This window comes from Penicillium odoratum (genome assembly GCF_028828045.1).
Source record: "Penicillium odoratum strain IBT 22623 chromosome Unknown utg000005l_segment0_segment0, whole genome shotgun sequence".
In the NCBI taxonomy this organism is placed as follows: domain Eukaryota; kingdom Fungi; phylum Ascomycota; class Eurotiomycetes; order Eurotiales; family Aspergillaceae; genus Penicillium; species Penicillium odoratum.
The window spans coordinates 26,956-49,142 of NW_026643147.1; the positions used below are offsets into that span (position 1 = coordinate 26,956).

Below are 22,187 nucleotides of genomic sequence, written 5' to 3' on the forward strand. Positions count from 1 at the left end.
CTTGAAGGGTCTGGTCAACTGGGGCAGTTGCCCCTTAGAGGGGGGATAATTGTCACGAAACTGACAAGGAGTATCTGGAAGTTCTCTCATGTGACCTCAGCTGACCTTGCCGAGAGAGTGCGGGGTATAAAGCCCATCTCTCTCTTAGTACCTACGATTCCTTCAAGAATCAGTTTTGATACAAATCTGATTACTGCTTTTTTACAACCCATCTATTCTCCCTCTATCTTATCCATAAACCCTAACAAGGAGTAACACGCGAGGAAATGATTAAAATGCGACACTCGGCCGGTACCACCCGACAGGACCTATTGAAGATCATTCTTGAACACGTGCCTTCCGATAGCATTCATCTGGGTAAGAAAGGTACGGGTTTCACCATCAAAGACAACTATTTGACTGCCCATTTCCATGATGGAACGAACGTCGAGGCAGACCTTCTTATCGTCGCGGATGGTATAAATTCTGTATGCTTCAGTTCACGCTAAGTTGACGCAACTTGCTGATATTCGACTTAAGAAAATTCGCAATCGACTGTATCCGGAAAATATTGTGAAGCATATGTGCGTGAACCTTTGTGAATTGCGGCTTACTTCTAGTCTTATGATCTCTTAGGCCTTCGCTTGAATATATGGAAGTATTTGACCGAAAAGAGCTATCAGCAAAGGTCGAAGATCTTCCAAGTGGAACGACTTGTTTTTTCCATGACGAGACTATGGTTTTTATGGGGGATATTGTGCGTATGACCAGTTACACAGCAAAATTTCACTAATATCTACTTATCAGGGCTGCGGTCGATTTGGGTTGATATGTGTTGTTCCTGATGACCCAACGGTCACTTCAAAACTAGGATGGGCAGATGATACCGATCCCAAGAGATGTTAGTACAAAGACCTTTCCACCTGGCACGCGGAAAGACTGATAAGACAACAAAATAGTGAAGCTCCTGAAGGAGCATTTTAAGGTACAAGACGATTGCACTAGAGCTTCCAAAAAAAGTAACACTGACAATCTGCAGGAGTGGAACCCCATGGTCAGAAACGTATTGGACTTATCCAAGGATATGGGCGTATTCCGTAAGTTTTAAACGAGTTCCCCCCCCCCCTCCTCCCTGTTCCTAAAAGATGGTATTACTTCTTTGGACTCAATCTTATTCAAATTTCAGCAATTGCCCGGGGCGGTTGGCTGTCCACGCTTACTGCACATGATCGGATATGCTTCATTGGAGATGCAGCTCATCGTTAGTTTGAATTATTTCTCTTGAAAATCACACTGACGCAGTACCAGCTACGGGCGGGGCTTTCGGTGCAGGGTGCAGTTTTGCGTTTGAGGATGCGAAGACGTTGACTCTGGCCCTCAAGCACGTTCACCGTGAGACTGGGCGATGGTCTGCTGGAGCCTTAAAGCGTGCTCGTAAGCCTCTTTCGGACAAATTGAAATCCGTGACTTAGAAATCTAACGATTCAAACAGTCGAGCTTTATGACAACACGCGAAGTCCACATATCTTCAAGATCTTTGAGGTCCTCGAAAGTGCCGATGGACCGGAGGAGCAAAGCGCCCATGTGAAGATGGAAGGTGTTAAGCAGATGAAATGGCTTACGAATATAGACACGGAAGAAGAGTTCTACCGGACTCTCTCTCGGAAAATCCTTCCATCCTATCAAAGAGAAGGGTTACTACCGGCAAATGAGATTATAAGTATGTTTTCTCCTCGTGGTTCTGTTACTACTGGCTAAGTCAAACAATGCGGTACATTTACATGATCCTATTACATTAGTCATTTAGTCAAATGCGATCTTAGAGTTCTTTTTAAATATTCTCTATCCTACAGGAGTGACTATAGTCTACTAGACTATAAAAGTCTTAGCGTTTTTTCCCCTAATTACCCTAAATCTATAGCTATAAAGGGTATTATAGTATAATAAGCTTATATTTAGCTATATTACATATAAATACAATATATAGTATGGAAGTAGAGAGAAATAGTGGCTTTCATATATATATAGATAGGAGCCAACGTAATTAAACAGAAAGGCTTAGCAAAAAATATACAAATTCAGGCAGTAATCAGGCCAAAACCAGGCTAGAATCAGGCAACCATAGGCCTATAGGGCCCCATTAGGGCCCTATAATAGGCCCGGGCCCATAATAGATTAGATTAGGTTCTGAAATTTTGAAATAGGGCCCTATTTGCCGAAGCCTAGGTCGGACCCAAAAGGACCCAAAAGGACCTAAGAGTAGACCTCGCCATGACCCGTGGGTGACCCGCAACGGGTGACCCGCGACCCTCCAATTTGCGGGTGACGGGTCCTGACCTCCTACCCGCGGGTCGGTTCTAGTATTATACTCACCCGTAAAGGGTCACCCTCGGGTTACCCGCGGGTGAGCAAACAAGTCAAACAATATCTTATGCACTTTTTTTTGTATGTAATTGTAATTTATGTATATGACTCATCAATTTTATCTATCTTAATTAGGAAATGTTAAGAAAAGTTATGCAGAAACGGGTGGGTGAGGGTGAGTGCGGGTGAGCCATAAGTGTCAGGGTGCAGGCTGGCAGGGTTATAATAGGAGAAGACCGGCGGGATCGGGTCGGGTTCAGAGGGTTTCTAATTGATCCGGCAGCAGGTCGGCGGACGGTCTAGCGTAAGCTATTATACAAGACGTAGCTCGAAGAGCTACAACAGGATCCAGATCGGAAGTGCAGATAAACAAGATATAGATCACGTGCCCGTGATCTCCCTTATCGGTCTTAGCGGGTCCCTACGGACCCTATCAGGACACACCGTGACAATAAGTAACCCTCTGCGGGTAAGGGTCGGGTGAGGGTCCCTAAGGTTGGACCCGACCCTCACGCGGGTCGGGTGGAGGGTCTTGACCTTGGACCCGTTTGAGGGTCATGGCGAGGTCTACCTAAGAGGACCCAAGAGGACCTAAGAGTACCTAACTTAATATATAGGCCTAACCTAAGAAAACCTAATAGGACCTAATAGGACCTAATAGGACCTCAGAAAAACCTAAAAAAGACCTATTCCCACCCTAATCCCCTTAAAATATTATCCAAAAAATCTCACCTTAGAATCTTTCTATTAGCCCTTAACCCTAGCTATATAATTTTCTCTAAATTCGAAGTAAATATATTTAAAAAGAGGATATTAGCTTTTATTTAATATACAGAAATGCTAAATTAGAGTAGAAATGAAGAAATTTTATTTTATTTTTTAACATCTCTAAAAAGTACATCTACTTCTTCATATCCAAATATATATTTCTACATACTTGTTAGGGTTTATGGATAAGATAAAGGGAGAATAGATGGGTTGTAAAATAGCAGTAATCAGATTTGTATCAAAACTGATTCTTGAAGGAATCGTAGGTACTAAGAGAGAGATGGGCTTTATACCCCGCACTCTCTCGGTAAGGTCAGCTGAGGTCACATGAGAGAACTTCCAGATACTCCTTGTCAGTTTCGTGACAGTCGGCCCTCGAAAAGCCCGCGGGCGGCCCTCATGAGGGCTAGTAAAAGACCAGCCCAACCCGCAGGCGGGTATGAGGTCTACCAATGCCCCACCTTGAAACTCTTAAGCTAATCAGTGATAACGAAGAGGAGGATCAAGAGCCTAGTATAGAGGATACATAATAGATAGGGAGCTGTGATGATGGTTTAGATGATGGGAAGAATAATGATCAAAGTGAGTAAGTATAGTATAAACGATCAAAGAAATGTTTATCTGAATCTCTTAATGATGATGACGATGACGATGACCTTCCAGAAATGCCAATAAATGAGGGCATGCAGGGACGGTCAGGGCGAATTCGGAAGCAACCTAGGTTACCTGATGGATTTCAGATTGATTTAAGGTAGTTAAGATATATAGAGATAATAGAATTATAATTACTAAATTGAAATCTTGAAAATTAATGATGACACTATGATTACATGGATATTGGGTGGTATACCATATCCACAAAATTGAGGATTGCGGATATTGGGTGACATACCATATCCGCAATTTGCGGAGAGGATATGTGGATATCCATGGATATTGAGGATGTTGCCGCAGTCTACTAGTAAAGATATATATTAACTATCTATAAACAGGGATATTTCATAAAAATACAATAGAGAAGATAGATAATAAGGTAGGTATTATATATTTTAACGAAAACAGGGGTAAATAACAGAATCAATTTTAGGTAACTCGGCAGTTTATGTCCAAAAATCAGGCAGAATCTGCTAAAGCCATACAAGCTCCATACAGAATCTATTTTCAGGGCTTTTTTTACGCTTGTATTGAGATACCGCCAAGACACGGGGTTGGGGGCAGAGTAACCGCGATGGGTATGGTATGTTTCGAAAAAGGGTTCGAGATAGATTCTCTGTGTGTAAGTGGTGAAACTGTTTTCGATCCAGAGTGTATGCTAGTGCTTCTGATATGTACTTACAAAATTACTATTATACCACACTCAAGTACTCGACGCGCTATATTGTACGTGGAAGAGGGATTGGAACTGATCTGAAATTATAAAGGTTGGTCCTAGTATCTACGAGCTATATTGCCATCGGTAACTCAGCTAGCGAATACTCGGCCGATAACACTCGAAAATCAAAGGGACTGACTGTATTCGACATATCGAAACCTGCATACTACCGCTTCATGGGCTGTATACCGCGTGAAAGCTTGGATCGAAGTTCTTCATCGTCATACAAAAGACCAATATCCGCACCTGGGTAGGGCGCGTCAAGTTCATCTTTCAACTTCTGTGCAGTTTCAGTTGAGAGCCACATGTATCTCTCCACCATTCCTGGATTTGCTAGTCCGCCTCCATATGTACCTCGGGTTTCTTCGTGTTCGTTTCCACCGGGATATTGCCCATACCAGATCTCCATGTCATTGTAGCTGACAGTGGGGCCAGTGAGATCATCTCTAGGCTCCAGATCAGTCTGTAAGCCTGGTGCAGTGTGATCAAAGTTCTTAAAGCGGTGAAAGTCCGGGGGAGTTATATTGCGCTCCTTCATGATTTCCTCAAGGTATTGTAGGTAGAATGGATTTTCACTTCGCCTGGCAGCCACATACAAGGATCTGGTGTAGGGGGGCTTCAAACTTCGGAATATCGAATCGTAATCACACATTATACAAGTGATCGCAACTTGATGTCCCATGGACGGACACTTTCGAACCAGATCAGCTAAAGTGTTCTCAGAGGGCTTCACGGGCCCCCATATGACCCACGGGAGGCAGTCCGAGTCATCGTTGATGCCAGAGATATCATTGTTCATTATCATGCGGGCATTAATCGCAGTGCGAATCCCTCTACACTCCAGTTCATTGCCTTGGCTGAGCAATTTACCTGGGAGGATAGCCCGTCTAGGGTTTGTTTCCAGCTGATAAGCCCACCATCTGGCGAAGGTTGTACTGTGATAAATGCCACGAAGAACACAATTGTATTCAAGTTTAGTTCTCAGCCTGCGTGGGTGCATTAGTCGACTGTATCGATCCGCATTGCCCTCCCACGCGGCCATCTGTGTCTGAAGGCGCTTTTCAAGATTTGGGAGATCAGGCGGAAGAGGCATCCACAGTTGATCGGACTGGCCTGGGCCTAGTTCAGCATATTCCTCCATTCCGCTGATATCCTTCAAGCCGATATCTTGAAAGCCGATAAATCCATCTTCCTCGATGTCGATATCATCAGCAGTCGTCTCTGGTAAATTTTTACCAGGGAGAACTCGCTGTCCCAAAGCCCATCGGGGCTTCATATCGCCATTCAGAAACGCAGGCGTTCGTGGGGTTTCAAGATAAACGGATCGAGAGAAATCTTCCATGACAGCATATCGTTGGGGCGCGGACATGATAATCTTATAGATTTCGGCGTCTTTGTTAACTTCGCGGGATTCTTCCGCAATAGAAACGTCAGGCAAAAGGTCCAATTCTTTGTAGAGATCTGAATAGCATGCTGCAGCACACGCCCGGCCCACTTGATACCGCATAGACGGATACCGACGGGCAACTTCGCGATATGTTTCTTCAGATGCAAGGTCGGGATACCAGATACAGTACGGCTGAGTGGCGGGATTTTGCATATCGGGGATTACATCACTCATAATCAGGCGAGCATTACGGGCGCGGGAAAATTGATGGGCCTGACCATCATCGCCGGAGCATAGCTCAAGGATTTCCGGGCTTGTTGCAAATTGAAGTGAATCACGAATCCCACGGATAACTGCTCTCTGATGCCAAAACGAGCTTAGATCGACGGGAAGATACTCCCCCTTTATTGCCGCAGCACATTGATCCTGGTCGCATGCAGGTATAGGTTTGCCGGAAGAGTCATACGCCTGCCTTTTCGGTAGAACGATATTGTATTGGCTCATAAGGCTGATACCAGACTTTTCGGTAGCTGCCATGAGGAAATATCACGGGCAGTGGTGCCAGTGGCGCTGGTGCTGCGTGCAGTGACAAGAGGGGGAAATGAAGTTCAATGTTGAGGAAAAGGAAGCGAAGTCAACTTCTCGAAGGACAGGAGTTTGCTTCGACCAGCAAGTATTTATAGGCGAAGTAGATCGCACCGCAATTTTTGGGTGGTAATTCTTTTTTTTTTCGGGATTTTATTTTATTTTCTTATTTTTCTCTTCTCATTTTCCACTCAGCTTTGACATTCAATTTGCCCCTGCAGTGGTGCCCCACCACATGTGACGGCAACTGTACCGTAAACTTACAAGCTCATACACAACCTTGGAAACCTTGGAAGTTAAGTACGTCGAGACTATATGATTCTAACCGCGAATTCTTTCAAATTTTTCTCAAAATCAAATCTAAGAAACAAAAATTAAAGAACATCTGAATGGCTAGTACTCTTCATAGATACCCCTGACTCCAAACAGAAATCGCGGTTTCCAGAGACTCTCAGAGGGCCCGGGGGAGATTCTATGCTGACCATTACTGCCCAGGTGCCGATTTTGAATAATATGTAATATTGAATCAAACCTTCGAATGTTCACGATAGCTTCAAATTACACCCATTTGTACCTCTTAGGTCCTAAATTAGGACTATCTTCAAATGTTATATGTGTACGTGCCCAGGTGGTACTTAGTAACACTGATCGTGTAACTTGAAAGCTAGTAGGAGACGTTATATATATCTTTCCCAGTTCAGCAAGTATGAACGCCAAATCTCTCGACATCTGGAGGATCAACACTTATCTATCCAAGATTTATCCTCCTAAGCGACGATCTCTTGCCAATAGCTCATACTCGAGTCGCTCGCAGCAGGACCCTTGGTATTGGGTAAAACTTCTCTAAGCTCATTGGCCTATATATTAATATATAGTTAGTACCTCTAGGGCTTATTACATAATACCTTGAAAGAAGGGAGACTCACCCAGGTCTGAAAGTCGACTCCACTTTTAATATTCTTCCCTTGAATCTTCTTAGTGTTGAGTGGATCGGCAAAGGTTGCTGGAAAGTCGATTGATTGGTATTCGGATATCTCCTCTTTACCTGGAACTCCGGTGTCTGCGTCGTCCACAGTCGCAACAGTGGTACGGGTTGTACCGTCATCAGTTGTTTGGAGATTGTAACCATCGTCTCTAGTTAGATACTTGATCATCCAGTTGATTATCGAGGCTTTTCTGAGGGATATCATTCGTTGACTAATCATATCAGCGCGAGCAAGACGTTCGGAAACATCCCCAATACTAGACTTGTCCGCATCATTTCTGATCAAGTCCCACATTTTCCGTGACTTTCTTGATAAATCGAGTATGAATTTAAATGCTGTCACCTATCTTGAGGAAAGGGTTAAATTCTTTCATCTTAATGAGCCTATCGAGATGGTTATCAGTTAACTCCTGTTCTGCTCTCACAAGATCTTCCTTAGAATCTGGCGGCGTTATGTTAGGAAGAGTCTCGACCACCGTGTTTTTGCCGCCTCATCTTAGCATAAATTCAGGATACTCTAAAGGATAATTTGTCGACGTCTTCGAGCCGCTAATAGTTATTAGATGTTAATTATCTCGCCCGGCCGAGACAAGTAGTGTTCCGTCGTTCTTTAAGCGGAAAGGAAGTATAAGCTTTTGTTTATCGTAACCCTTAAGTTAACTATATTAAAATAACCGAAAACTTAGTCATGAACAACTCAAATATTTGATAGATACTCTAAGAAGGCAAAACCCGCTCGGTGATAAAATACCCAATTATTTTATAGGCCTCCCACAAAAACAGCTTTTCGTAGGCATGAGCACGTTCATTGAGCCCGTTGTTAATGATACCGTTAACATCTTAAAGATTGACTCTTCGATGGTGTGTGTGTAAATGACTATAAGAAACGGAATAGGCTATATAGCTTAGGCTCGTAAAATAAATAAGCCACACTATAACAAGGCCTAGAATAGAGAATGTAGGCACCCGGGAGAGCATCGTGATAACCCTAGTCCTGGTTAATAGGGATCAAAGTGTTCAAAAAAAGAGCTCATTTAGTTCAAAAAAAGCAGACGGAACAGGCTCTCAAGTTCTTTTATAGGAAAGGGATATTTCATAAAACTATACGTAAGAAGATAGAAAGTAAGGCAAGTAGTATATATTTATATAAAAACGTAGGTAAATAACAGAGATAAGTCAGCAGTTTATATCAAAAAATCAGGCAGAATCAGGCAGCAATGGGCCGAAAAAAGCCCATTAGGCCGGCCCATACAGAAGTCTAGACACTATACATAGATAAGATAGATAAATCCAATTTTTTATATAACAAACCACTTTTATATACAGTTTTATACATAAACTTCTATATTTATCCTATTTAACGACCCATTAGGTAACCCTTAAACCCGCGCGGGTTTCCCATCAGAACCCGCAACCCGCATACAGGTTTGATAGACTAACCCAAAACCCGACCAATAGGGAGGATAGGGCAGGTTCGGGTGCGGGTTTCTGCGGGTTACGGCACAGCCTAGATACAGGGAAATGCTGTAGCTACTGTTAGGGGATATATATTTGGACATTTTCTCATTAATCTCCAGTCATAACTCCTACATCTCCAGTAGTCCATATAAGCTTCATTCTCCAAGTCTTGATCTTCCATAATCCGTCTGTATCTCGAACAACGTCGAGGTAATACAGAGAGCCACCCATAAAGTTCGTCGCACCAGGTGTTTTCCCGGTATTCGGTCGATAGTGCTGGGAGAGTGCAGAAGCAGTCATTGATGCGGTAGATGCTCCCTCGACGTAGTCGATACGGACATTGCTGACAAAGTGGGTGGTGTCCAGCTTTGAGACAATGTCAAAGCACTGGGTGCGGGCCTCGTCCATACCGTTCATGACACGGCCATCAAGATCAAAGACTGCATCAGATAAGAAAGAGGATTCGAGGAGACTTCTGTCCGCTGTGTCAAATGCGAGGACGGCACGGTGGAGGGTGTCAGTGATAGCCTCGGGGGTGGTGAATGAGGGGAGAGCGGCTGGGAGAGGAGCCGGGAAAGTTGTTTCCATTTTGGTTCTTGTGAACTTCGTAATATGTGGAAGACTTTGATATAGATTCATATGCAAAATACAGTGCAGGATGCTCCGTTATTGATCATATATCCAGGAGCGTTCAATGCTACGTAGTACCTACGGATTTAAGGATTTTTGTTATCTCCGTGTGCATAGCGGATAAAATTTCTTGGCAAGCTTGGGAAATTTTCTCGGGTTTAAGGTGTTCTCAGTTATCTCCGCGTGTAGAATAGATATATTCCATGTCCCTTGATCGATTGACACATCGTGTAGGTACGTAGCTTTGCAATGAATTACATCTCAACGCTAGTTGACGTTAAACAAGGTGCCGAAAATGGCTATCTGAAACTTCTGTTTTGGCGCCCCTGATACCGGGATACCAGTCGGAGTTCTAGTGTAGGCAGGCATTGTGAGGCGACCTGTGTGTTAGGCGGCTTTTGATTTGCCTGTTCGTGGCAGGATTTGTACGGATCTATAATCATCAAGACCGACATTCTAGGCGGATCCACCAATTATTCATCAGTCCGGGCCCGGTGATATTTCCTCCATAAATGCATTTCAAACGTGTGGATTGAGACGATGATCCACATGCCTTCGATAGATAACCTTACGGGGTAAGATAAATCAACCCCACTTCAACAACAAGAACAGGCAACTGCGCTCTTTATGACTGGCTCTCTCTTCGGCCCAGTGATTAGGCCTATTATCTGTGGTTTAATTGCCCAGCGCGCAGGTTCTGAAGTACCTTAAAAATGCGATGTCTGTTGTTCTTGACCTGTTTTTACTCGCCTGTGGACACCGTCCGTTGGAAGACTTGGTCCAAGGAAATTATAAAAAAGAATTTACCTCACTTTCAATATATAAGGCCACTGGTTCAGGTGAGGTGGAAGTTGAAGCCAAATGTCCTCCCCCTTTTTTGGTAATCTCTGAATTTTTTTGATCGGATACAATTGGGCGGAAAACACTATAAAGGCGTGCATATAAGCACACAGAGGAAAAGCATTCATTGTTTTCCCGGGTCCAAACCTCGTATTCTGTCTATCGTGTGACCTGTGCTGCATCGTGCATTCCCATTGGCAAAGATGGTGTGGTTATAGTGAATTGGAAGAGCAGCAAATATGATGAGAGATCCAAAATATGGCTAGTCATTGGCGTGAAAGAGGAGATCGTAGGCAATCCAAACAGGGGTCCAAGCATCACTCCTGTTTGGACCATTTACCTGATGTCTTCCTGCTGATAGGTTCTCTGTGCAGTGTGGGGCGCTCTCCCATCTGCACCTTTTGTAAATTATCACACGCTATGATTGGTTCTTGTGCTTCTGTCCCACCGCGAGGTCTGAAGAGGAGGTTTCGTAAGCTAATCTGTGTTTTTGCCTCTTGGTCGAATTGTTTCTTCGCTGTCTTATCGCCCAGTTTAGGTTATATATACCCCCACCATTCAACGGGAGCTTGGAAGTCAGCTTTATCACTGGCAGCCGGTCTTGAATTCTCAAACGCCCAAATATATATCAATAACAGCACTGAAGTCGATTTATCATGCTGCTCATGCTATCTGTTACCATCTTTGGTTATGTTCTTCTCGTGGCCATATATTGCCTATATATTCACCCCATCAGCAAGTTTCCAGGGCCCAAGCTAGCTGCTATTACGGGCTTTAACGGATTCTACTTCGACTTTATAAAAGATGCATCATAGTTATGGTAAGTGCAGCTCTAAGTAGTGAGATAGGTAAGCTGGTATCAACTCGTCAAGGTTCCATTGTCCGAATCGGTTCCAACGAGCTTCACATCGCGGACCCGCATTTTCACTCGGAAATATATGCGCCAAAACTGCGTGATAAGAACCCTAAGTTCACTAGACTTGGTGATACATAAGATTCCATGCTCTTCACAGTTGACCACAAACTTTATGCTTCACGCCGCGCTATCCTACACAATTTCTTCTCGAAATAGTCTATTCTGGGGCTAGAGTCCATGATTCAAAAAAAGTAGACAAGCTTGCGCAAAGAATCAAAATGGCTTGTTAAGTAGGCACATACTTCAGTCTCGATAACGCGTTTGCAGCTATCGCGTCCGATGTAATCGGCGAGTATTACGGGTTTAGCCTTGACTACTTGGATCACGAAGATTTCGGGAATTAATTCAGAGATTCGTCGTTGAGTATATTGACTATTTTCCATTTGATGATATTTTTCCTGTCCCTTTATCTGTTGTATTGGAAATATCTAGGAAGATTCAGCAAGAACTTTCTCCAGCGGCAGTAAACATCCTCTATGTACGGGAGTTGGTCCTTGAACAGGCCAAAATCGCATTGAAAGAAAGTGGTAAGGAAGGCTTAGCCAAAAAAAGAAATTTGAGGCTCTCACTGATCCCGGTATACCTGACGAGGAAAGGGCCCCTACTCGGATACGCGATGAGGCCTTCTCTTTGCTTAACGCAGGGACTGTGACTACTGCGGGAGTACTAAGGGCCATCTTCTTCCATCTGCTCCGAAAAGACCAAATGGTTAAACTTTGCAATGAACTTGGACCATCCCCCAGCGCTTCACTTACAGAAGTGGAAGCAATACCCTACATTGTAAGTCATGCTGTATAAAGCTTTTGAACAAGGGCTGCATTAAGACATTGAGTTGCGTCGGCAGCTGATCTGCTGTCCAGGGGAAGAAAGGGCTACATAGTAGCGTGGAAGCAGAAGAAAGGGACAAGATCTGTATTCCGAGAGGTATGGAGGAGAGAAAGAGAAAGAGAGAGAGAGATCTAGCTAAAGACATGCAAGCGCTGACAAACGGAGGGGGTCAGCTGACCCGACCCCATATACTCCAATAAGTTGATTTAGAGGGGAGTGATAAATGAAGGACTTCAGCTTGCTAGCGCTATTGGTCGGTTACCCCGGTGTGTACCGACAGGCACTGGACTTACATACAAACAGTGGGTGATTCCACTAAAAGTGAGAGCTCTCAGAATCGGAAACGAATACTTTAGCCCTTGACCTTGCCTGCAGGTCATGATTAGCCTGTCCAGCCTTTTTGTGCACATGAACCCTGAGTTGTTCCCTCATACACATTGTTTCAGCCCCGAGCGCTCGATTCGGGCGCAAGAGAACGGTGACCGCCTAGAAAGCATGCTGGTAACCTTTTCTAACGGACCTAGGCAATGTCTTGTTATCAAGTAAGAGCCACCTGTTCTGCAAAAATCTTAACGTTGACTGATCTACACTACGCAGCCTCGCTACGGCAGAATTGTATCTATTTGTTGCTACTCGGGTGCGGAAATTTGATATGGATCTTTACAAAACGACACTTGAAGATATAGAAACCTACAGGGACTACCAGGTTGGCTTTCCAAAAGAGAAGAGTCCAGGATTTAAGGCGACTGTCACTCGGGATTTGACTGCATAGTGCATTATGGGAATTATTTGAGATATACCTGGCTGTTTTAAAACGGTATTAAGCTTTCAATGTTGAGTTTTTATCGGGTTTAACACGTCAACTAACTTATCAGATATGATAATGATTGTCCATTTATCCGGAACCATATTAACACAATGAATTTTGAGAATTTTGCAACAATCTCATCTCATCATTCGTATGTGTCGAAAGACTCAAGTCAAGTAGACCATTCTGGATTTTCAGGATACAGATCTGTCAGACTAAAGTTCATCGAAGATAGGGAGAAAGGCTCCTGTGCTTCTTCTCCTCCAGCCTGTCTCGTTAAGCCATGTGAGCATAGCTCATTTGCATTCAACATCTGGTCTAGACACCGTGAAAAATCCTCCTGGGCTTGCTTGCAGATCTGATAGTTGCTCTGTCCAGATATAGCTAGCGAGTCACAGCATGAGATGAGTACACCGATGTCCCGAATTAAAGTCGACCGATTCAACACCGTAGACCGATGACGTTGGCGTTTCTCTCGGAAATTTCTAAGATGAGTATGCTGGCGCCTAGCATTGCGTAGACCACCATCTATGTTCAATATCAGTCTCCAGCCTCAATGAGAAAAAGAATATGGCACCCTACCAACCACTCCAGGTTTGGCGTAGCTATCAGATCATGCTTTTTCATAAGCGACAGCGCTAAATACAGAATATCATGCGATGTCTGGATCATCCTTTCGCGATTGCCTTCCGTGTGAGTAATTAGTAATTTGTGGAGGAGAATTTTGGTATAAAGGTAATCAAGTCGAGGACCTGAAACGACCCAGATGGCACTTGGTAGCTTGGTTTCACACATTGACCGTTCAAATTGTATTTGGAAAATTGATTGCCAAGTCAAAGTCAATTTCGATAATATTTCTCGGGGGGGGGGGGTTTCAGCCTCTAAATCGCTACTATGGATCGGGCTGCGATTACCTAGCTTTTTCAGCAATGTTTGGTGTTTGTGGACCAATTGAAAGCTCCAAGACTTCTTCACAGATCATGCTAAGTAGTAGAACGGCCCGAAAACGTGATACCGGGTTTACCATCACATTCCCACTCCAGCCATTCTTGTCAAGGTTTGCCCTAGCAATTTCGAACTGCTCGACTGGGCCGATACTTATCGAATCAGGCAAGTCAAGTGGTAAATCCATCGTATAGTACCGTCGACTAAGGCGGGGTAGCCGACCCACGAAAGTTGCTACCTCCTTATCACCTTATTGGGCAAGAGCCATGACTCTTTTCCGAAGCTCTACCAAATATGGGGGCTTCGACTCCTCATTGAAACCCTTATGGAAGCCAAGAGCCGCTATAGCTGATGCTAAATTGCCTATCAAGCACCATGCACGTGAAGAATCATCTCCAAAGCACCAAGACGCAAGAGCGGATAACGATACCAAAAGTCATAACGGGAGGTCATTTACCTATTCGACTTACTCGCAAAGTGCACATACTTTCATGCAAGCGTCAAATACCCTGATCATAGCCTTTTGCCGGTTGAAGCTCAACTACCCAAGAGGCAAGAAGATTTGGCTATTAGTCCTCATTTTTACGATATATGATCCGATTTGGGTAAGGCATAAGCCAGTGGTCTCCCAACGCAAGTGAGGTCCAGAAAGGGCCAACTCGATAGTATCGTTATCCGCTGATATAGACAGGTCGAGGGGCCTCACCGTTTTTTCAAATATTGGTATAGCTGTGCTGACTAGCTCCGTCAAAGAAGGCCTACTACCTAGACTTCGTAGAGTAGTTTACATCGCTCGTTAAGCTGCATTAAAAATAATTGAACCGCGTAGATCAACTGCATCGCATTCGCTCAGCCGTTTGTCAAGATCATATAAATCCGCTTTGAATTCGAGGAGGGATCTAAGAACTTCCACACCCTCTGAAATAGCAGCCGGTGTCACTGGATATTCCCGTTCGGGTGTAAAGTATACCAGTTCGAGTACAATATGGGAACGTGCGGTGAGGCTTTCTACCATTCAGGTCTGCAAGTAGGTCTTGGGTCCAAAACTTGGACCCAAATTAGGTCCTACCGAAGCCTGAGAGAGAGCTATTTCTGTATTTATCCTATTAAACAACCCATTAGATAACCTATAAAACCGGGCGGGTTTCCCATTAGGACCCGCAACCCGCATACAGGTTAAACAGACCGACCTATTTCCCTACCCACAGGGAGGATGAGCGGGTTCGGATACGGGTTCTTGCGGGTTATGGCACAGCCTAAGCCTCCTGCCAAACTACCAAAGTTTACTAACTTTAAACTTCAATAACATAGGCTATAGGCAGCCAATTTAAAAGGTAAAAGATTTTCTAGGATACTATGATTATAAGCTTTTCATTAATATTAAATTAAATTCATATAGACATAGTATTGCTGTGGGTTCGTCCTCGTAAATGCCCCTATAGAATGGCTAAGCGAAGAAGTCGCATTATGCAGCGCAGGAGCAATTTCACGCGCACAGACGACGGAATAAGTCTCCGCTGCCATATGTCCAGCCAGTAAACTAAATTATTCTCTTTTCCCAGCATTTATTCAAACTGCTGCCTCGTCGTCTTCAATCATGCATCTGCGGTGCGCCCGCTAGCCCTTCAGCGGGGCGGTACTGATTGGCAGGAAGAGATGATCTGCCCCTCCTTAAGAGGCTCTTTCACGTCTCATTACCCCGCCCCGGCTGAAGCCAACAGAATTATACAAACTTCAAATCAGAATTAAATAAGTCAGTTCTATGCGACTGGTTCGCTGAAAATGGCGCTGTCAGAAACTTTAAAAATAGTTTTGTCAGGCTTTTTCGCTTATCGTTAGCTTTAAATAAGATGGCTTTAATCCCCGCAGAATTTGATTCATGAGTTGGAGGGGAAATCCATGACACTGTATCTCATGACTGGCCTTAAGAATCAAACCCCGCCATCTACGGCCGGGCCATCAAAAAGTATCGCGAAATCACCGACGACACACTCGACGTCGAATTCCTGGAAAGAATCCAAAAATTCGATGATCTATGAGTGAGATCGATGCAAGAAATACGAAATTCAGCGACTTTCGCGAGAAGCGTGGGGTTATGCTTGATGTTCTCAAGACAGCATTAATCCCGGTGGAACTGTTCGGGAATCTTGAGGCAGGAGGCGTTTCGATGGCGTTCCCTCCCAGCAATTTGGTCTTTGGCGCTGTCATGTACTTGGTAGTGCTGCAAAGGGCGTGAAGGCCTCGTATGATGCCATTCAAGATTTGATGGTGAATCTCGCTCAGGACTGGTACAAGATCAACAAGGCCCGGCTCCCGGGGACAGGCGATTGGGTAAGGAACGAGGATATCTTCCAGGGCTGGCTGAGCGGGGACACGCCCATTATCCTTGTCTCCGGCAACCCCGGCGCAGGCAAGTCGTATATATCAACGAATATCATCAGCTTCCTTCGCGAGCCGTATCGACAGTGTTTGCAGAGTACCTAGCTCATTTCCGTGGGGTATTAGTTCTTCAAGGATGACAACCCCGACACAAGCTCGATTCATCAGGCGTTGCGGGATCTCGCCTTCCAAATCGGCAAGAGCGACCCCGTCTACCAGACAAATATCGTGATGGTTGAGCAATATGAGATGATCAGCAGCCTAGAGAGTGCATGGCGCCTGCTGTTTATGGATTACTTCCTGAAAAAGCCAAACGTCAACAGCAGTGTCTACATACTCCTGGATGCCGTGGACGAGGACTCGGACGAGGAACGCAAAATCTTTCTCACCCTAGCAAAGGATCTATACGATGCTCCTGAAAGTCCTCGTCTGCAGCTGGCTATCGTGGGTCGTCACCATATTAGCGACCAGCTGCTGGAAGGTCTCGAGTTGGAAGTTCCAAACAACCATGTTACGACGCAGAAGAACTCCGGCGACATCAACCAGCACATTCATGCAAGTATCAAGAAGTCTGTTATCCTTCGAAGGGTTTTGGCGAAACCGCGCCAAGGGATAGTTGAGAAGCTGTCTATGGGGGCTAAGGGAATGTTCCTTTAGTCTGATCTCATGCTACAGGAGCTGGTGAAGGAACGAAATGGGAGCAGCATACGGAAAGCTCTGGACGATCCTCCCAGGGGCCTGAAGGAGATCCTTCGTCATGTCCTCTCCAACTTTTCGATGAGCTCTACAGAAGAGGAGCTCGAGTATCTCAACGAGATGCTACAGTGGGTTACTTGCTCCCAGCAGCCGCTAACTCTCGGCCTAATCGACGCGATTCTCAAGCTAAAATCGCCAGAAGTCGATGGGATGATTTATCTAGAAGGCGCTCTTCGCCGACAGTTCGCTTATTCTTTCTCCACACTCGACTGGGAGGACGCTCTTGTGACGACGGAATTTCAGAACAGGTCGACGAAGCCTGACGTCTTCGATCGGTCTGACGACGAAAAGGATGAGAACGAGCAGGATGTCTTCGAAGATGCCGACAACTTCACCGATTTTAACTCCGACCTGCAGACGACTACAGTCACCCTCTGCCATGCCTCTATTGGCGATTTCTTCCGCGACGAGACAGAGGGCAAGGTGTCCGCCGGGAAAGGTCATCTTGCAGTTGGTGTGAATTATCATGAAGCCAAAGCCCACGTCCTCAGGACCTTCCTACGGTTACTTACCGACAGCGAGTTTGCGAACAAAACCGATGATTCAAATACGATGCTCATATATGCCGAAGGGAACTGGGTTCATCATCTTTTTACCACTTCGCCATCAGAATGCTCACTTGAGGACAGGAAAGATATTGCAAAGCTGCTACTAATAGTTTTCAGATCTGAGGAGGTTATATCAGTATGGAACCGTTTCAGCTGAGTGTCGACAAACGCCAGAATCCAAGCCGTCCGGCAGTGGTGGGAAGATGAGGAGGTTATCACGTCCCTCTCTGATAATGAACGAGAATTTATATCATCTACTGAAGAAAACCCGATAATGACGTTCAAGCCAGTGGTCATGTTTTGTGTCAAGAACTGGTTGTGCGACGATATCTGGCATGAATATCCCTTATTAGTCGCGGTTTGGAGCTACCAAACCCTTAACAAGGGCAAAGAGGTCGATTCCGCGAAAAAGTTCGACCCCAGTGCTGCGGAGATCATTGAGGCTGCTGAGTTTGGTAATCTGGAGAAGACCGCTCTGTTGTATCGACGCTGTGCAATGGCTCTTCGGCGATTTGGGTACTACGATACGGCCCTGGAGTATCTCTCCATGGCCCTGGTGCTGGATCCGGATGAGTGGCTTACCAGGACTGGGATGGCGCTCACGTATAACCTGCAAAAGCAATACGAAAAGGCGATCAAACTGGACGAGGAAATTGTGAAGAAAGTTTCAGAGGAGATCAAAGCGGCTCCGGAGAAGGGAGGGCTCAAGCTGCAGCTTCATATTATTCTCGAGAGTATGGGCAACAGCTATAAGCAGCTTGGGTATCTGGAGAAACGATTTGAGAGCTTTACGAGGGCGTACGAGTACAAACCCTACTGCAACACGTGTATCAACGTGCTTCTCGAACATCATAATAGCAATCAACGTCACCATGCAACGATTGATTTGCTCACTCAGTTGGCAGAAACCCCTGTCCCAGATGAGGACTACTCTCTGTTGACCCAAATGGTGTGGCTCGACTCAGAAGAGTTCTTCAGCTACGCCTCAAATGCCGCATTGGCTACGGACAGTCTCAACTTAGTGGTCGAGTCCTGGCAAGTTGCAGCAAAAGCGGCTCGTAAGGCTTTGAAAACGGCGACCGCGGCCAATCTGGAACTGCGTCTTGCTTCCATCTACAGCGAGTTTTTGAACGACCAGGCAAAGGCTGTGAAACGGTGGGAAGCTATAATGAACACCTATGGCTCCAATGAACACCTATGACTCGTCCAACGACGAGACCAGGATCGGAATCGTTAAGCTGTCGGCTTCCTACTGGCTCGCCCAGCACAATCTCTTAGAGGCCGTGAATGCCGGGATTATCACGCTAGAGGCTGAAGAGGCGGCGAAGAAGCTTGAGAAGCTTGCGATGCAAGCCAGGGGTGATGAAAATTCCTCCACCTTCACTTTGCGAGCCAGGACGGCTCTTTGTCTCGGTGTCAACCACCGCTTGAAGGGGCAACAAACGGACGCCCGCGCTCTCGTCAGACCATCTATCAAATATGGCATCTACGTTTTGTCCGACAATAATCCTGAGAATGACATAATGGGTCTCCAATGTCTCATGGATGCACTCCTCGCTACCGGAGACACCAAAAATTTCGTTATTGTAGCCTACGCCCTGGGCTTGTACCTGGAAGAGAACCCTCTCAAATTCATGGCGTGGACGTGCGATGGGCCATGTCGTGGTCAAGCTTTGATAACTCTTTGTTGTGTAGCATCTAATTCAATATGTTCTGTCAAGACTGAGTTAAACCGCTAGCGGAGGGGACTATGGCCAGCAAGTCATGGAATTCCATTCATGTCAAGAGCTTGGTCCATGTGCCTCCACGGCCGAAGAAAGTCGGCAAGGGATCAGTGCTGTTTGATGGAGAGGAGATGCGTTTTGAGGCCTGGATCAACCTGCTTAGGACTGGGGTGTTTAACTTGTCTTAATGCGATGCGAAGCGAAGCAATACTAGTCTTTAGTTTCATGCCTAACCCATAGAGGTAATTCCCTTGGACACCAAGGGGTTTAGGGGACTACTTCAGTATGGAGAAAAAAAAAAGTGGGTTAGGGTCTAAGGGATTTAATCTTCATGAGTGCAAAGGATATACACTCTGCCCTTGGGGGAAGCTTATTCTTTATATTTTTGGTAACACCCTCCGTTCATGCACAGACTGAATTTAAAAGCATTTCAAGTACCAGAAAAGGTAGTTATAGGGAGATTTTTCGATGGGGTACCAACCTTTTCACGGGCTTCCTGCCATGGACAAATCACTTTTTGTCCACCTGGACAGGCCCACGGGCATTTCAAAGTCTAGGTCTGCCTAACAAAAAATAGCCTATATACGCTAATGAACTTACTGGGTTCTATATTTATAATATGAATAAGATTACCCTCTAAACTCTAGTATTAAGCGATACCCACGTAACATCCGCTACTAAAGTCAGTAATAGTATATCAACACTATATATAATCCCGACCTCGGAGACTAAATCAAGTCTACAATCATCCAAGTTATCATATATACCAGGTAAAGGCGCCTTGGAGCCCTGAATAGGGATTATACTTACTATAATTTAAAGATTGAGCGAATCAGGATATAACTGAACCTATAAATTGGCACCTTCAGTACTATTAGGCGCAAGTATCAAAAGGGTGAAGGGAGGAGGAACCAAATGATAAAAACAGTCTCTGCATTTGCATTGGAGATATAAGGAAAACCTATGGAATAGGAGAAAACCTATATCGAGACAATATTTAACATGAAAAGTGAACAACGAACTTCAGCTGCTTCCTACAACAATAACGCGGACCGAAATATCAAGATATATAAGCCAATAAGTTGACATATTCCAGTCTCAATATCCCAAATTCCGATTTTGCTACATGAATAGCAAAAATAAAACGAAAAAAAAAAAAAAAAAAATTGCTCCCTGACAACAATGTGTCAGAAGCCAATGGTGATCCATTCAGAATATCCTTTCCCTTGAGATAGTTGCGTATATCTTGGGCATATCGCTTGATAGTTGTCGTATTGCAGAGGGTCAAAATATCGAAGACTTTAAAACGATCTGCCTAGGATTACTAACAAGTAGTCGGACGTGGCACAGCAGGAACAGCCGGCCATTTCGCCAAGTCGGCGGCCGCAGCCCAAAGAACATCGATATTAGGCAACACCTGGGTGCACCGTAACGTGTTGATGTTCTCGAGGTCTTTCTTGACCTCTCTCTTATCACCAGGGTGAGCGATGATATCCGTGAGGTTCCCCGGAACAGCTGGAAACACTTCTCCTAATGTTGTCGCTGCGTCTCGACCTGCCTTGGAAAGTCCGGGAAGCTCTTTCAGATCATTTAAACGAGTAGGCTCATCTTCAGCACAGGTCCAAGCAATCACAGCTTCATCCCTGAGATTGTCGGTGCTCAGCCCTGCTGCGGCTCTTTCGAGGAAGAGGTTGACACAATCAATATCGCCAAGCCATGCGGTGATGTTTCCTATCACACCGTACTGGTCTGGAATAGACAGCGCCATAGCAGAAGACGCGAAAAGTGCAGTGAGAATAACTGTGACTTTCGTCATTTTGTGGTGATTTGGGCAGATTTGCTGATGCTTGCCTGAGATGTCACTGGAAGGGTATTGGAAGTTTGAAGAAAACAAGATTGACCAACGTAGTTGCGCTGATGAGTTGATTCCAATATCTTTGCCGATAGGGACCTACATGTTTATATACTTTTAAGGTGTAGGTACTATAATATTTCTTTGCCAAATATTTCACTACTTACTAATGCAGCCTACTGAGCATGGAATGTGTAGATGCGCAACATACATAGTTTCATCGTGGTGTTGTGTATCCTTGGGTACCCTCGATATCTCGTAACACAATGTTTCAAAAGGCATACCTACATTCTAACTCATAATAGACTTCATTCCTTAGAGGGCATTCTACGCGTGGGTGCATAAATATACATAATCAAGCAAAGCCTGCCCAGCATTCGGGACCAATCGTCTAACTCAGTTAATTCTCGCGTGGCTGAATTCTTGTCAACGTAACATTCCGTTCAGCCTTGCACTTACTGATATTTCAGTCTCCTTTTACACTTGCGGTGCACGGTTCTTGTCCATCTAACATTTTTTGGCTGGCCTAAAATGCAAACTGTATAGATTAAAGCGAAAGCCTTGGTCGGCCTTGGAATTGCACAGTGGCACGTTAGCAATTTGTAGTAATCTAGCTAATGAAAGGTTCAATCTGTTGTGAATGTATTGCAAACCCTCCTTGCACCACTTTCAGGCATTTTACTGGAAAGAATGGTTAGTGGCCACAATGAGCATAACGGGGTCCTCGCGATGGAGGTCTAGGCAGTCCTGCAGCATAGGTACCGCAGAACCATCCTTTCCTTAATGACAACTGAAAGTTAGTGGTGACGGGGTGACGGGGTGAGTGGTTAACCTATCTGGTCACCCTGAGTGGGTTTTTAGTGATTTTTAGCATTTTCTGTATGACACTATTAATCCCAAAATCAATACTAGATGTAGTATAACCTGTAGCGAATAGATCAGGGACCTTATACAGTCACTCACTAAATTGATACCGTCACTCCCCCCAATGCCGAATTCGGAAAACACCCAATGTCAAATTTCCACCCGGTCATCGTAGTAATATTTTTCTGCCACTTTCATT

At 44.9% G+C, this 22,187-nt stretch overlaps 10 protein-coding genes across 10 annotated transcripts; 4 read left to right on the plus strand and 6 right to left on the minus strand.

Annotated features, from left to right (window-relative positions):
- Positions 1–631: 631 nt before the first annotated feature.
- On the plus strand, positions 632–1,737 carry N7520_005523 (uncharacterized protein; the record flags this gene model as incomplete). Its single annotated transcript, XM_057139457.1, has 6 exons — positions 632–736; positions 787–880; positions 939–964; positions 1,019–1,076; positions 1,288–1,413; positions 1,472–1,737. 6 exons carry the CDS (start codon positions 632–634, stop codon positions 1,735–1,737), a joined length of 675 nt encoding a protein of 224 aa, XP_056993463.1.
- Positions 1,738–4,649: 2,912 nt separating this feature from the next.
- N7520_005524 (uncharacterized protein) lies at positions 4,650–6,407 on the minus strand (the record flags this gene model as incomplete). The annotated part of the gene is made up of 1 exon (XM_057139458.1): positions 4,650–6,407. The coding sequence occupies one exon, from the start codon at positions 6,405–6,407 to the stop codon at positions 4,650–4,652; it is 1,758 nt and encodes a 585-aa protein (XP_056993464.1).
- An 815-nt stretch (positions 6,408–7,222) lies between these two features.
- On the minus strand, positions 7,223–7,735 carry N7520_005525 (uncharacterized protein; the record flags this gene model as incomplete). The annotated part of the gene is made up of 2 exons (XM_057139459.1): positions 7,223–7,312; positions 7,382–7,735. The coding sequence occupies 2 exons, from the start codon at positions 7,733–7,735 to the stop codon at positions 7,223–7,225; spliced, it is 444 nt and encodes a 147-aa protein (XP_056993465.1).
- Positions 7,736–9,006: 1,271 nt separating this feature from the next.
- N7520_005526 (nuclear transport factor 2 family protein) lies at positions 9,007–9,486 on the minus strand (the record flags this gene model as incomplete). Its single annotated transcript, XM_057139460.1, has 1 exon — positions 9,007–9,486. One exon carries the CDS (start codon positions 9,484–9,486, stop codon positions 9,007–9,009), a length of 480 nt encoding a protein of 159 aa, XP_056993466.1.
- A 1,538-nt stretch (positions 9,487–11,024) lies between these two features.
- Positions 11,025–11,456, plus strand: N7520_005527 (cytochrome P450; the record flags this gene model as incomplete). The annotated part of the gene is made up of 2 exons (XM_057139461.1): positions 11,025–11,182; positions 11,222–11,456. The coding sequence occupies 2 exons, from the start codon at positions 11,025–11,027 to the stop codon at positions 11,454–11,456; spliced, it is 393 nt and encodes a 130-aa protein (XP_056993467.1).
- A 304-nt stretch (positions 11,457–11,760) lies between these two features.
- Positions 11,761–12,884, plus strand: N7520_005528 (Cytochrome P450; the record flags this gene model as incomplete). The annotated part of the gene is made up of 4 exons (XM_057139462.1): positions 11,761–11,770; positions 11,817–12,064; positions 12,488–12,654; positions 12,710–12,884. 4 exons carry the CDS (start codon positions 11,761–11,763, stop codon positions 12,882–12,884), a joined length of 600 nt encoding a protein of 199 aa, XP_056993468.1.
- Positions 12,885–13,092: 208 nt separating this feature from the next.
- On the minus strand, positions 13,093–14,052 carry N7520_005529 (uncharacterized protein; the record flags this gene model as incomplete). Its single annotated transcript, XM_057139463.1, is given in 3 exon segments — positions 13,093–13,465; positions 13,498–13,824; positions 13,835–14,052. 3 exon segments carry the CDS (start codon positions 14,050–14,052, stop codon positions 13,093–13,095), a joined length of 918 nt encoding a protein of 305 aa, XP_056993469.1.
- A 313-nt stretch (positions 14,053–14,365) lies between these two features.
- N7520_005530 (uncharacterized protein) lies at positions 14,366–14,880 on the minus strand (the record flags this gene model as incomplete). Its single annotated transcript, XM_057139464.1, has 3 exons — positions 14,366–14,431; positions 14,452–14,630; positions 14,688–14,880. 3 exons carry the CDS (start codon positions 14,878–14,880, stop codon positions 14,366–14,368), a joined length of 438 nt encoding a protein of 145 aa, XP_056993470.1.
- Positions 14,881–15,900: 1,020 nt separating this feature from the next.
- N7520_005531 (NACHT and TPR domain protein) lies at positions 15,901–19,460 on the plus strand (the record flags this gene model as incomplete). Its single annotated transcript, XM_057139465.1, has 7 exons — positions 15,901–16,080; positions 16,149–16,330; positions 16,400–16,859; positions 16,920–17,684; positions 17,742–18,703; positions 18,771–19,213; positions 19,288–19,460. The coding sequence occupies 7 exons, from the start codon at positions 15,901–15,903 to the stop codon at positions 19,458–19,460; spliced, it is 3,165 nt and encodes a 1,054-aa protein (XP_056993471.1).
- A 1,136-nt stretch (positions 19,461–20,596) lies between these two features.
- Positions 20,597–21,088, minus strand: N7520_005532 (uncharacterized protein; the record flags this gene model as incomplete). Its single annotated transcript, XM_057139466.1, has 1 exon — positions 20,597–21,088. The coding sequence occupies one exon, from the start codon at positions 21,086–21,088 to the stop codon at positions 20,597–20,599; it is 492 nt and encodes a 163-aa protein (XP_056993472.1).
- Between the last annotated feature and the right edge of the window lie 1,099 nt (positions 21,089–22,187).